This window comes from Mobula hypostoma, chromosome 3, assembly GCF_963921235.1.
Source record: "Mobula hypostoma chromosome 3, sMobHyp1.1, whole genome shotgun sequence".
NCBI lineage: Eukaryota > Metazoa > Chordata > Chondrichthyes > Myliobatiformes > Myliobatidae > Mobula > Mobula hypostoma.
Window position 1 is genome coordinate 88,641,802 of NC_086099.1, and position 14,557 is coordinate 88,656,358.

Genomic DNA, 14,557 nt, shown 5'->3' on the forward strand with positions numbered 1-14,557 from the left:
GGTGAAAAATGATATCGCATCTGTTAAATAGGGGCCGTGGACAATTTTGATTTGATTGAGACAGACGTGAAAGCACAGAGGAACATCTGGAGAAATTTCTGAAACGCCAGTTCGCTGCTGTTGTTACTGCGCGGTCCGGAATCTTCCGGAGGGAAGGCCTCAAAATCTAATCCAATTTACTACCTCATCTTGAATGCTGAGCGACTGAACCTTCTTGACCAACCTCTTGTGCTGGACCTTGTCAAATGCCTTGCTAACATGCATGAAGACAACATCCACTGCTTTGGTGGGAGGAGAGAGAGTGTGCGCAGCCCTCTGGTGAAAAATGATATCGCATCTGTTAAATAGGGGCCGTGGACAATTTTGATTTGATTGAGACAGACGTGAAAGCACAGAGGAACATCTGGAGAAATTTCTGAAACGCCAGTTCGCTGCTGTTGTTACTGCGCGGTCCGGAATCTTCCGGAGGGAAGGCCTCAAAATCCCTGGCTTTGCCTGCTGTTGGCGACCAAGATTGAGGTCGAATTGTTCGGACAGAGATGGCGCTCAGTACTCAGTGTCGGAGAGCTGATCGGAGGCTCGAAGTTTTCGGATGACTCAGAGTCGGACTGTGGTCGGGCATGGCAGGGAGAGTTTTTCTTCCTTCTCCCGTCTGCGTGAGATGTGGGACATTTGAGACACTTTGAACTTTTTACTATGCTCATGGACTTCTTCATCAAGTTATGACATTGTTGCACTGTTGTAACTATATGTTATAATTATGTGTTTTTTTCAGTCTTGGTCTGTCCTGTGTTTTGTAATATCACACCGGAGGAAATATTGTATCATTTCTTAATGCATGCATTACTAAATGACAATAAAAGAGGACTGCGTGTCTTCATAATCTAATCTAATCTATTTTCCAGATACCTTCCTCGAAAAGTTCTAAATTTGGTTAAACATGACCCACCATGCAGGAAGCCATGATGATTATCCCTAATCAGTCCATGTCTATCCAAATGTTTATATATCTGGTCCCTTAGAATACCTTCCAATAACTTTCCCACCACTGATGTCAGACTCACTGGTCTATAATCTTCTGGTTTATGTTTACAGCCTTTCTTAGACAGCAGAACAACATTAGCTATCCTCCAATCCTCTGGTACCTCCCCTCTCACTGAGAATAATTTACGTATCTCTGCCAAGGCCCCAGCAATTTCTGCACTTGCCTCCCACAGGATCCAAGGGAACACCTTGTCAGGCCCTGGGGATTTATCCACCCTAAAGACAGCAAACATCTCCTCCTCTGTAATCTGTATAGGGTCCATGAAGTTGATGCTGCATTGCCTCACTTCTATAGATGCTGTGTCCATTTCCTGAGTAATACAAATGCAAAAAAATCCATTTTAGATCTTGCCCATCTCTATTGGCTCCATGCATGGATTACCATTCTGATCTTCCAGAGAACTAATTTTGTCCCTTGCAATCCTTTTGCTCTTAAAATATCTGTAGATTCCCACAGGATTCTCCTTCACCTTGTCTACTACCACAGCCTCATGACTTCCTTTAGAGCTCTTGATTTCCTTCTTAAGTGTTCTCTTGAATTTCTTATACTCTATATCTAATTTGTTCCTACCTGCCAAGCACCTCCTTTTTTCCTTAACTAGGGCCTCAATATCTCTTGAAAACCAAGGTTTCCTAAACCTGTTATCTTTACCTTTTATTCTGAGAGGCACATACAAAATTTGTACTCCCAAAATATCATTTGCCAAGTACATCTTTCCCAGAAAACAGCCTGCCCAATCCTTTCTGATTCCAACAAAGTTGGCCTTTCTCCAAGTTAGAATCTCAAATGATCTGCATGACCTTTGCTGACAAGTTGATGCACATCTGGACACAGTGAAAGCTAGCAAGAACTTTGAAGGTGTGCCTGTATTTCTGACCTTCATAGAGAAGTCAGAATTTTGGGCAGACCACTGAAAAGGCCATGGTCAATAATACAGACAAATTGATTTCACCATTCTAAGTCCACTTGCCATGGTCCACTCCTTTTCAGTTCAGTGGTTTTCAGGTTTACCAGTTGCAGGCAGAGCAGAGGTTTCAATGCAGGAAACTAGTTTGTCTGTACTCTGAGTGTATAGGATCTAAGAAGCTCAGTTTTGCTCTGCTCTAGTTCAGCTGCAGAGCTACTTCAGTGTTGTTCTGGCATGGATTTCAAATGAAGTCATAAGGCCACCCTTTGGAATGCAAGCAGCAGCCACCTTGAGTTTTGCAATGGATGCTCATGTTGCAGAACTGCAAGCTCTGACAACTGGAGCAATGCCTGCAGAATACCATGCAGAAAGGAAACTTTCATGCAAGAGTGCAATGTGGAAACTGTTATGTGGAAATGCAAAGTGTTAGAAAGAGCATAAATTTATCATGGTCAACACTTCACTTCTGTTGCATGTTGGAGGGACTAGACCACGATAAGTTAAGTCATCTTACCATTATCAGTTGCATCAGAGCTGCATTGCTGGGATCATTGGGGTCAAGCCTTGACTCTGCTGCCCATTTAGCCAGTTTCTTTGTATCTGTTAACCCAGTTGCTCCAATAGATGAAATGGCATCCAAGTGTTTTAAGGCACTGGTATATATGTACGAAAAATGTTAACACAAGTTCATCTTACTTGCAAGTACGATTTTCAAACAGCAGGTAGTTAATGAAAGCCATGTTGTCTTAACAGGCCAGAACTTATTGGGAATAAATTTTCAAGACACTTTAGTAATTGTGTTTGCTTTCATGTTTTTAATTTTTAAAGAAATGTACATTACCATATTATTATCCCTCATCTCCACAGCCACGCATTTTGATTCAAATGAATAGCCTTACTATTTTTGCACCACATCTAACCTGGCACAGTCCACAAGCCAGCTTCCTAGGAGTGACTACTTGAATACCACTCAAGTTCTCCATTTAGAGTCCAACATCAGAAGGTAGCTGGAAAAATCACCTGTGAAATTTAGCATGATGGGCTGCTATTTACTGGCCATGTCAGATGGCTCCCTGCATGAAGTCCTGAACTTGACTGCCGAGACCGGCTGGCGATTTCCAGTTGCTTTCCAACACCTGAGTCTACATAGAATCTGGTAGTGAGGCAAGAATTTAGAGCAATTCCTATGTAGCAAAACCAAAGGATTCACCTGATGAACCTGTCCTTGGTTAGACCTAGTAGAGGGGGAGCAAGCTCATTAAATGAAGAGGAATGGACAATGGCATTTATACATTTTGAACTGTTTAAATTAATTGAGTTTGCTTTTAATTATTTAAATACATCTATATCTGTTTTTATTATTTAAAAAATCTTTTGTAATATTATTTCAATTGTATAACTGAAGTTGTAATAGCTTCTGAGAGCCAGGGTTTGCTGACTGCCAGTTTACTTTCAGTTCATTCAAGGCTTGCTCACATAGCAATTTTATACTGTGCAAAAGACCCTGCCATTACATAATGCCTTCCTATTTGGGAGTGCATCAATACTTAATAGCAAGTCAATATAACAGGATTTATGAGATTTACAGTTGAGTTGTGTGTTGCTGATGAGGGCTGAAAGCTTGCCAATAACAAGATGTTCTAGGCTAACATATTTTTTTTGGGCTGAGCTTTCTGCGTACAGTGCCATTTTAGTTTGTTGATGACACCGCTGTTGTTGGCCAAATCAAAGGTAATGACAAATCAACATACAGGAGGGAGACTGAAAATCTGGCTGAATGGTGCCAGAAAAAACAACCACTCACTCAAAGTTAGCAAAACTAAACAGCTGATTATTGACTACAGGAGGAGGAAACCAGAGGTCCATGAACCAGTCCTCATCAGGGCATCAGAGGTGGAGAGGATCAACATTAATTAACTCCCACCATCCAGGCCATGCTCTCTACTCACTGCTGCCATCAGGAAGAAAGTACAGGAGCCCCAGAACCCACCCCACTAAATTCAGGAACAGTTATTATCCTTCAACCATCAGGCTCTTAAACCAGAGAGGATAACTTCACCCAGCTTCTCTTGCCCCATCTCTGAATTGTTCTCACAACTGATGGACTCACTTTCAAGGACTCTTCATCTCATGTTCTCAATACTCATTGCTTAGTTATCTATCTATTTATTTATTTATTCGTGGTTTTTTTCCCTTTCATATTTGCACAGCTTGTTATCTTTTACACACTGGCTGTTTGTCCATCTTGTGTGTGGTTTTTCATCGATTCTATTGTGTTTCCTTGTATTTACCATGAATGTCCACAAGAAACTCAATCTCAGGGTAGTATATGGTGACATATATGTACTTTGACAATAAATTTACTTTGAACTCTTGAACTTTGAACAATAATTCAAAGAAAGCATTAAATTCTAGTAAGATGGCGGACACTCAGAAATATCAGCCTCTCCAGGGCCAACCAAAGTTGCTTTTGTCTTTTTTAAACATTATTTTTATGATCACAAGACACTGCTTGACATTAAGAACTTCAAGTATTGCAGGTCTCCCCCCTCAGCGAGTTGCTCAATAGCAGAGGATAACCCAAATCAGGAGCTAATTTTGCCTCTAAATTAGACAATATTTCAGACTAAGCTGAATCTTTTACCTTTGAATACCATAATTTTGCTGAAGCATTGGAGGCACCAATGGCACACCATCTTCACCCACTGCCCAGGAGACACTGCAAGCTAGTTTGCCAGAGGTCAACAGGATCAACTGATTGCTTCCATCAGCTTCAAAGGAAAATGGCACACCTGAAACCAATAAGAATAAGATTGATTACTTCTCTAGAAACTAGTGGATTAAGTTAACGTAGCATGAAGCAGCCTTGCAAGTGCAATAGGTATTTGGTTCTTCTATCCATTTGGTTGCGAATAATAATTTCTCATACTTAAACTTTAAAGTGAATTTTTTAATCAATGTACATATATGTCACCATATTCAACCCTGAGATTTGTTGTCTTCTGGGCATACACAGTAAATACAATAAACACAATAGAATCAATGAAACACCGCACCCAACGGGACAGACAAGCAACTCGTGTGCAAAACACAACAAATGGAGCAAATACAAAATAAAAAAAATAATAACAAATGAGAAATAAATATCAAGAACATGAGATGGTGTCCTTGAAAGTAAGTCCGCAGGTTGTGGGAACAGTTCAACGATGGGTTCAAGAAACTGAGGGGTAATAACCATTCCCAAACCTGGTGGTGTGGGTCTGGGGGCTCCTGTACCTTCTTCCTGATAGTAGCAGTGAGAAGAGAGCAAAGTTAGACTTGCATCTTTCAGACTCTCTATCTTTTCCTATTTATGCTTTGGAGTTACAAAACATAACAGTTCTTTAGTCAATAATCAGCTCCTTGGTCTTTCTGATATTGAATAAGAGGTTGTTGTTGTGGCACGACTCAGCCAGATTTTCAATCTCCCTCCTATATGCTGATTCTTCATAACCTTTTCTTTGGCCAACGACAGTGATGTCATCAGCAAGCTTGAATATGGCATTACAGCTCTTCTTAGCCTCACAGTTGTAAGTACAAAGCAGGTAGAGCAGGAGGCTAAGCACACAACCTTTGGTGATCTGCACTGATGGAGATCGTGGAGGAGATGTTGTTGCTGATCTGAATAGACTGGAGTCTGCAAGTGAGGAAATTGAGGATCCAACTGCACAAGGAGGTGGAGAGGCCCAGGTCTGGAAACTTACTGATTAGTTCTGAACGGATGATGGTATTAAGTGCTGAGCTGTAATGAGCATCCTGATGTACGCATCTTACAATCCAGATGTTCCAGGGTTGAGTGAAGGGAAAAATGGAATGGCATTTGCTGTGGACCTTTTGTGACAGTAGGCAAATGGGAGCGGATCCAAGTCACTTCTCAGGCAGGAGTTGATATGTTCATCACCCACCTTGCAAAGCACTTCACCATGACTATAGTCATTACAGCAGGTTACCATGTTCTTCTTAGGCACCGGTATACAAAAAGCCTGCTTGAAACAGGTGGATACCTCAACTTCTGAACCAAGAGGTTAAAGATATCGGTGAACACCAGTCAATCGGCACAAGACTTGAGTACTCAGCTAGATATCGCAATGTGCCGGATATCTTCTGTGGGTTCACCCTCACGAAGGATGCTTTCACGCTGGCCTCAGAGACTGAAATCATGGGGTCATTGGGAGCTGTGGGATTTCCTGAAGGTTCTTCCATGTTTTGATGGTCAAAATGACCATCGAAGCATTGAGCTCATCTGGGAGCAAAGCCGTGTTGTCACCCTGTTGACTGGTTTCACTTTGTACGAGATAATAGCATTCAAGCCCTGCCACTGCGGTTGAGCATCTTTCAGCAAGTCAAGTTTAGTCTGTAATTGGCAATTCACACACAAGATGGATTTCTGGAGATCACTCCTTGACCTCTTGTAACTTACGTGGTTGCCAGACCTGAATGGCACTCAGCAGATTGCTGTTCATCTAGGGCTTCTGGTTGGGGGAAGTCTGAATGATTTAGTCATAGTCATACTTTATTGATCCCGAGGGAAATTGGATTTTGTTACAGTTGCACCAACCAAGAATAGAGTATAGATATAGCAATATAAAACCACAAATAATTAAATAATAATATGTAAATTATGCCAGGAAATAAGTCCAGGACCAGCCTATTGGCTCAGGGTGAGCCAAGGGAGGAGTTGCAAAGTTTGATGGCCACAGGCAGGAATGACTTCCTATGACACTCAGTGTTGCATCTCGGTGGAATGAGTCTCTGGCTGAATGTACTCCTGTGCCCACCCAGTACATTATGTAGTGGATGGGAGACATTGACCAAGATGGCATGCAACTTGGATAGCATCCTCTTTTCAGACACCACCGTGAGAGAGTCCAGTTCCATCCCCACAACATCACTGGCCTTACAAATGAGTTTGTTGATTCTGTTGGTGTTTGCTACCCTCAGCCTGCTGCCCCAGCACACAACAGTAAACATGATAGCACTGGCCACCACAGGCTTGTAGAACATCCTCAGCATTGTCCGACAGATGTTAGAGGACCTCCGTCTCCTCAGGACATAGAGACGGCTCTGACTCTTCTTGTAGACAGCCTCAGTGTTCTTTGATCAGTCCAGTTTATTGTCAATTCGTATCCCCAGGTATGTGTAATTCTCCATCATGTCCACACTGACCCCCTGGATGGAAACAGGAGACACACTCATCTTGTGTGGATGCACTCATCTATGACTGTTTTTATAAAGTCCATGACAACTGTGATGCATTCATTCAGATTGTCTGATAAGTCCTTGACCATGGCCCAGTCCATTGACCACCTCTTTGATGTCCCTATCTCTGGAGCCTTGCTGTTTAGATTTTGCCTGTATGTGGGTAGGAAGAGGACAGCCAAGTGATCAGATTTCTCGAAAGCGGCCTAGGCATGGAATGATAGGCACTCCTAATCGTAGTATAGCAGTGGTTGAGTGTGCTGGGTCCTGTGGTGCAACAGGTTATTTGTTGATGAAGATTGGGCAGTTATTTCTTCAAACGCGCCTGATTGAAGTCCCCAACTATGATTTGACATGTGCTGAAGTGGGCTGTTTCTTGTCTGGTGATGCCAGCATTCAATATCTCGAGTGTCAGATGAACTTCGGCATTTGTTGGTATGTAAACTGCGGTCAGGGTCACGGAGGAGAACTCTCTGGGTAAGTAGAACAGTTGCACTTAATCGTTAGACGTTCCAGGTCAGGGGAACGAGAGTGTGACAAGTTTACTGTATCTGAACACCACAAAAAAATTTATCATGGAACACAGACCCCAACCTTTTGCCTTCTCCAAATCGGCAGTCTGGCCCATCCTGTGTATTGAGAAACTTCCGAAACTCCAATGAGATAAAGTAGTTATTAAAAATTCAATGAAATTGCAGGAGAAGACAACAAAGACTGAGAAAAAGAATCAATCAATATTTTCCCACGGAACAACAAAAACCATTATAGAGTTATGAAGATTCTCTACTTAGAAGAAAAATACTAGGATAATATTTCAGGCAGCAAAAGACCATAAGACATAGGAGCAGAATTAGGCCATATGACCCATCGAGTTTGCTCCGCCATTTATTCATGGCTGATCCTTTTATTTTCCCCTCCCTAGCCCCACTCCCCAGCCTTCTCCCCATAACCTTTGATGCCATGGCCGATCAAGAACCTATCAATCTCCGCCATAAATACACCCAACAACCTGGCCTCCACTGCTGCCTGTGCTAAAAAATTCCAAAAATTCACCATCCTCTCGCTAAAGAAATTTCTCTGCATTCTTAACTGGATGCCCTTTTATCCTGAGGCTGTGCTCTTTTGTCCTCGACTCCCCCACCATGAGAAACATCCTTTCCACATCTCCTCTATCTCGGTCTTTCCACATTTGAAAAGTTTCAATGAGATCTCCCCTCATCCTTCTAAATTCCAGCAAGTACAGGTCCAAAGCCATCTAATGTTTCTCATATGATAACCCTTTCATTCCCAGAATCATCCTAGTGAGCCTCCTCTGAACCCTCCCCAATGTCAGCGTATTTTTTCTTAGGTGAGGAGTCCAAAACTGTTTACAATGTCAAGGTGAGGCCTCACCAGTTACTTATGAAGCCTCAGCATCACATCCCTGCTCTTCTGTTCTGGACCTCTTGAAACGAATGCTAACATTGCATTTCCATTCTTCACCACCAACTCAACCTGCAAGATAAACCTTAGAGTGTTCCGCACAAGGACTCGCAAGTCCCTTTGCATGTCAGATTTTTGGATTTTCTCCTCATTTAGAAAATAGTCTGCACATATATTTCTTCTACCAGAGTGCATGACCATGCATTTTCCAGCATTATATTTCATTTGCCACTTTCTTTCCCATTCTCCTAATCTGTCGAAGTCCTTCTGCAGCCTACCCATTTCCTCAGCATTACATGTCACATGGTGTGAGCAGAATTATCTGCAGCTTAATGTGAAAAAGACTAAGGAGCTGTTGGTAAACCTGAGGAGAGCTAAGGTACCGGTGACCCCTGTTTCCATCCAGGGGGTCAGCGTGGACATGGTGGAGGATTACAAATACCCGGGGATACGAATTGACAATAAACTGGACTGGTCAAAGAACACTGAGGCTGTCTACAAGAAGGGTCAGAGCCGTCTTTATTTCCTGAGGAGACTGAGGTCCTTCAACATCTGCCAGACAATGCTAAGGATATTCTACGAGTCTGTGGTGGCCAGTGTGATCATGTTTGCTGTGGTGTGCTGGGGCAGCAGGTTGAGGGTAGCAAACACCAACAGAGTCAACAAAGTCATTCGTAAGGCCAGTGATGTTGTGGGGATGGAACTGGACTCTCTCACGGTGGTGTCTGAAAAGAGGATGCTCTCCAAGTTGCATGCCATCTTGGACAATGTCTCCCATCCACCACATAATGTACTGGTTGGGCACAGGAGTACATTCAGCCAGAGACTCATTCCACCGAGATGCAACACTGAGCGTCATAGGAAGTCATTCCTGCCTGTGGCCATCAAACATTACAACTCCTCCCTTGGAGTGTCAGACACCCTGAGCCAATAGGCTGGTCCTAGACTTATTTCATAATTTACTAGCATAATTTTCATATTACTATTTACCTATTTATGGTTTTATTACTATTTATTATTTATGGTGCAACTGTAACGAAAACCAATTTCCCCCGGGATCAATAAAGTATGTCTATGACTATGACCCTCCACCAGTCTTTGTATATCTGCAAACTTGGCAACGAGGCCATCTATTCCATTACCTAAATCATTAACATACAGCATAAAAAAAGCAGTCCCAACACCAACCCTTGCAGAGCACCCACTAGTCACTGGCAACCAACCAGAAAAGAATACTTTTATTCGCACTTGCTGCTTTCTACCAATCAACCAATACTCTAACAATGCCACTAACTTTTCTGTAATACCACGGGCTCTTAACTTGGTAGCAGCCTCATGTAAGGCACCATGTCAAAGGCCTTTCAAAAATCCAAATAAACAACATCCACTACATCCCCTTTATCTATCTACTTGTAATCTCCTCACAGAATTCCAACAGGTTTGTCAGGTGAGATTTTCCCTGAAGGAAACCATACTGACTTTGTCCTATCTTGTCCTGTGTCACCAAGTACTGCATAACCTCATCCTTAACAATTGACTCCAACATCTTCCCAACTGCTGAGGTCAGGCTAATTGGTCTATAATTTCCTTTCTGCTGCCTCCTTCCTTTCTTAAAGAGTGGAGTGACATTTGCAATACTCTTGTCCTCCGGAATCATGTCTGAGTCCAATGATTCTTGAAAGATATTTACTAATACCTCCATAATCTCTACTGCTACCTCTTTCAGAAAAGTTACAATCATCTGGATCAAAACATTCTTCCGGTGGGCAAACATTCTTGATTTTTTTTTAAGTTAAATTAAACTTTCCCAGAGAGCTCCAGCCACTTGATAAGCATTTTTTTCCCAGAAGAGTGACGAGGTGGAGGAGGAGGGATAGTGGGCAGATGAGCAAGATTGTGACCTTTCTTTGAGCAAAGGGGATGGTGTGGAGGAGGGGAGAAATTGTCCGGAAGAATTGAGTCCAATGGTCAAGAACTGTGCTTTAGTAAGTGCCAAATAGAGGGGGAATAGATGGCGATCAGGGCTCTTACAGAGAATTATAACCCTTAAGGTTCATGATGCAATGTTTTCACCCGCAACAGCAAAAATTCCTTTCTTCCCACAGATGCTGCTCGACCACGCGAGTTCCTCTGGCAAATTGTTTTTTTTTTGCTCTGATGGGAGACGAAATGATCAGCAGGGCCTGAGAGGATGGAAATGGGAGGCTGTGCACTAGAGTGGGGAAAAGTCATGGACTTTACAGCGGTGTTGTGTTATTCCATTAGTCAGAGTTACACACGTTTCTGAAGGCTCATAAAACAACCCGAATATTGTTATTGGGGAAAAATGAACCCAGTTTCCAGATTTTGATATATTTGGCAAAGTGCAGTACTTTTCCTACCCTGTAGGCCTACTTCAATGAAAATTCTTAGCCAGAATGAGGGGAGGTGGGATTGAGGCAATGGGCAAGAGTGAAAAGACACCAATGTGAACATTTTTCCTCATTGAATAAAATTCTTAAGGATTTAAATTTTTGCATTTGAAACTTACCACTGCCAACGCCTTCATGGTCAAACATTACACGATGATCACTGCTAAATTCAATTTCCTCAACTGGGGCACTCCCTGTGAGGATGCTGGTTTCTGGGATGGGAACAAAGATTTCTACCTTCGTGGTATTTGTTCCAACAGATTCAAATATCTGTAGGGGAGTTAGAAGAAACGCACAAACATTGAAACAAGCAATATAATAATTTAAGAAACTTAATTAAGTTACATCATTTTAAAACTTCATTGAAAGTCAGCATCCTATACTTTAAAAAAAAATGGGAACAGTGGGGTTACAGACATTCAGTGCACAACACGGGAATATAATAAACTTGACTAAGTCATGTAACTCATGTAATAAACTTGGCCAGCTCATACTGTCCATCAGCTGCCGACTCCATATAGGAGCACCTGCCAGCTGCACTTACATGGGTTTGGTTGCCTCTGCACTGCAATGTGTAACTCAGGAATGTGCAGGAGGTCAGATGCTAGTGCACCTGACACCCACCCAACCCCACTCCGCTGCTGGACTCAGTACTGAATCAGGGGCGAAGCACAAACATCACGAACTGAGGAGTCTGCTGTAAATCAGGTCCAGTCTCTTAGTCTTCCACAGAACAGCACATCTAGCACTTTCCTGTTCAATTGACTGGAATCATCATCTTGATAAAAAGTACAGGTAAGTGGTTTGTTACCAGTTTCCTACTTTACTTGATCTCAATGGGCTAGATTACTCCTAATCTATGCCACATCTCAGGATCCACTACCTGAGACCTTGTCGCCAATGGTGGAGCATTACACCTCATCAGAGAGATGTTGCTGTGAGGTCTTCAACTCAAATGGCTCAGTAGATTTATAGAGTACATATGGAGAAACTGTTTTACCTGTTTGATGAAGTTCCTGGTTGGAACGAATTACAAAAGGAATGCCTCAGCAGCAATATAAACCACATATGAACAAAAGAGGAAAATTAAAGAAGCCTGATCAATATTTAAATAATTATCAACTTTAAGAGCATTAGTTGGGTCAAAGGAGGCATTCTTGTAAAAATACCTGAATCTTTATACTTTCTGGCCAGTTGACTATTTGCATGTTGAAGATCTGTCCAAAATGAATTCTAAAATCAGCGTCCAATGTTCGGCTACTTGTCCTGGATACCTCTTTGTTGTTAAAGAGAACTTTAGCAAACAGTGTGCATCTTTGCACATCCAGTCTTCGCAGTTGCTCCCCTCTGGAGAAGAAAATAAATAATTTGCTTTCAAACTGCATTTTAAACTTCCATTCCTGCATGTTCAGTCAACTTTACTGGAAGCACACTTGGAATACTTAGTAACACAGAGGAGGGGAATGATTTCTTGATACACATATACTTGAAATAAAGTGGAACAATGTCATGGCCTCAACTAAATTCAGCATTCTACACTGGGTGGAAAAGCAAAAAGGTCTTTTTCAAATACTTCTCTATCTATCTATCTATCTATTTATTTATTTTCACAAGAGTTCACCAAAAATTTACAAATAAGGCAGAATACACAAGGAACTAACTACAGGAAAATCAAATTATAATTTGAAATGCTTGCCAAATATAGTAGCAAAATTAGAAAATGCCAACTATCAAATAGATTTGCAGATTTTTCTCTTTTGCTTTTATCAGATTTACAAATTACTGGTTGGCAAGTTATTTTATAAGGAGAAATTAATCAGAATGTGCCTACTGAGCTTAGAAGAATGAAAGGTGATCACATTGCAATGTACAAAATTTTGACAGGCTGAAGAACAATGCCATAGTAGGAATATTCTTGGTGCAAAGGAAAAACAGATCAAGGTTACAGCATGTGCTTCTAGCAGAAGGCTGCCAGGGTGTTGTTCTTACACCATGAATGCACTTTATACATGTTGAATTTTGGGAAGTCTGCATTCCTTCTGAGGCCCGATGTGGGGACACGGATTGGGGGGGCAGGATGACGAGTTGGGGGGGGCAGGACGGGGAGAACAGTGAGCAGGAGGGATGGAGGGGGGGCGGGATAGGGAGTGTGGGGGATGGGGAGGGGGATGACGGGGAGGAGGGGAGGAGGGGGGGACGGGGAGTGGAGGGGGGACAGGGAGGAGGTTTTGCATTCTTGGCAATTCCCAATTTGCTGATAGAGTGAACCACATCACACATTAACAAAAATTGATGCATTCTGGCTCCAAGGCAAATGTACAGAATTGCCATACTCTCGAGGAAGCTAATTTGTGACTGCACAGCACCATTGTTTGGAAGCTGTACAAACAGATTTCTAGGCCAGTGTGCTCAGACATTAATAGTTTTAAATAGGTGACAGAGATATTTCAGTTCAAATTCTTAGCACTGTAGCATAATCCTTCAGCTTATCCGCTCTTGGTTGTGTCAGACATACCACTCACTTAATATTACAATACGGCCTACCTTGGGCACTGGCTGGTGGGTGTTACAGTAGCTGCCATGCTCAGTTCAGGGGACAGGATGGGTTCTCCTGGTTTCCGATAAATTCTGGTGGCTCTTTCTCGGACTTGCTGCTCTATGACTGAAGAATCAACTGGCTCTGGAGGATCAGGCTTTGAAAGTTCTTCAACCATCAAACTCTCCTCTGTGTCAGTCTGCTGCTCATCTGCATTCCTCTTCTTCCTTTTCTTTGCTTTCTGTCAATAAACAAAGCCAAGCTTAATTCTCAGTTATAATCGATCGATACCTATATCAACCGGGTTTGTTTTGTAACATGTTATCAAGGATTACTATTTCAAACTCCCTTTTTCTAAATTAAATACAAATATCTGCTTAGAGTTTCTAAAATGATTGTTGTGAACAGACCAAAGAGGCAGTTGTAGAAGTCCGATAGAGGGAGAATATCAGGCCGTGATGTTTATACCAGCTGTATTTGATTTTCAATCAACAAGAATAGAACACAAAACTGGAAAATGTTATTATTTCCAGTTCTTGTATTAACTGGGATTGTTGAAATGGGAGTAAAAAAAAGTGAAAGAAAAAGTGCTGGGGAAGCTATTCTTGGGACAGGATTTATGAGCATTTGGATTTATGGGGCCGAATTGGAAAGGTCGAGTCCAGACTGAATCGAGGCAGTGCGGTCCAGGCTCCAGAGAAAACCGAAGTGACTGAACTCAATGTTTTGATGGTGATCTAGGCGCTGGGCCAGATTGAAAAGGTCAGGCTGTCGGGACCTGGGGCAAGGGATGGGCCGGTTCAGATCACTGCTCTGAACTAAGGGTCTGAGGACGGACTCTCCGTGAACTTCATCTCAGAACACTATTTGCTTGCGTTTATTGTCTGCATGGTTTTTGTTTCTCTACACATTGGATGGTTGACGGTCTTCTCCTTTAAAAATGGGTTCTTTTGGGTTTCTTTGTTTTGTACTTGCCTGTTAGGAAACAAATCTCAAGG

General features: G+C 42.2%; 1 protein-coding gene across 2 annotated transcripts in view; it reads right to left on the reverse strand.

Annotated features, from left to right (window-relative positions):
- cc2d2a (coiled-coil and C2 domain containing 2A) overlaps positions 1–14,557 on the reverse strand; it is a 163,361-nt gene that overhangs the window by 57,914 nt on the left and 90,890 nt on the right. For both annotated transcript variants that reach the window (XM_063043416.1, XM_063043415.1), the window contains exons 18-22: positions 13,568–13,800; positions 12,193–12,370; positions 11,143–11,293; positions 4,597–4,744; positions 2,467–2,605 (exon numbers count right to left, since the gene is read on the reverse strand). In XM_063043416.1, coding sequence (XP_062899486.1) covers positions 2,467–2,605; positions 4,597–4,744; positions 11,143–11,293; positions 12,193–12,370; positions 13,568–13,800 — 849 coding nt within the window. The remainder of the gene's footprint in view (positions 1–2,466; positions 2,606–4,596; positions 4,745–11,142; positions 11,294–12,192; positions 12,371–13,567; positions 13,801–14,557) is intronic.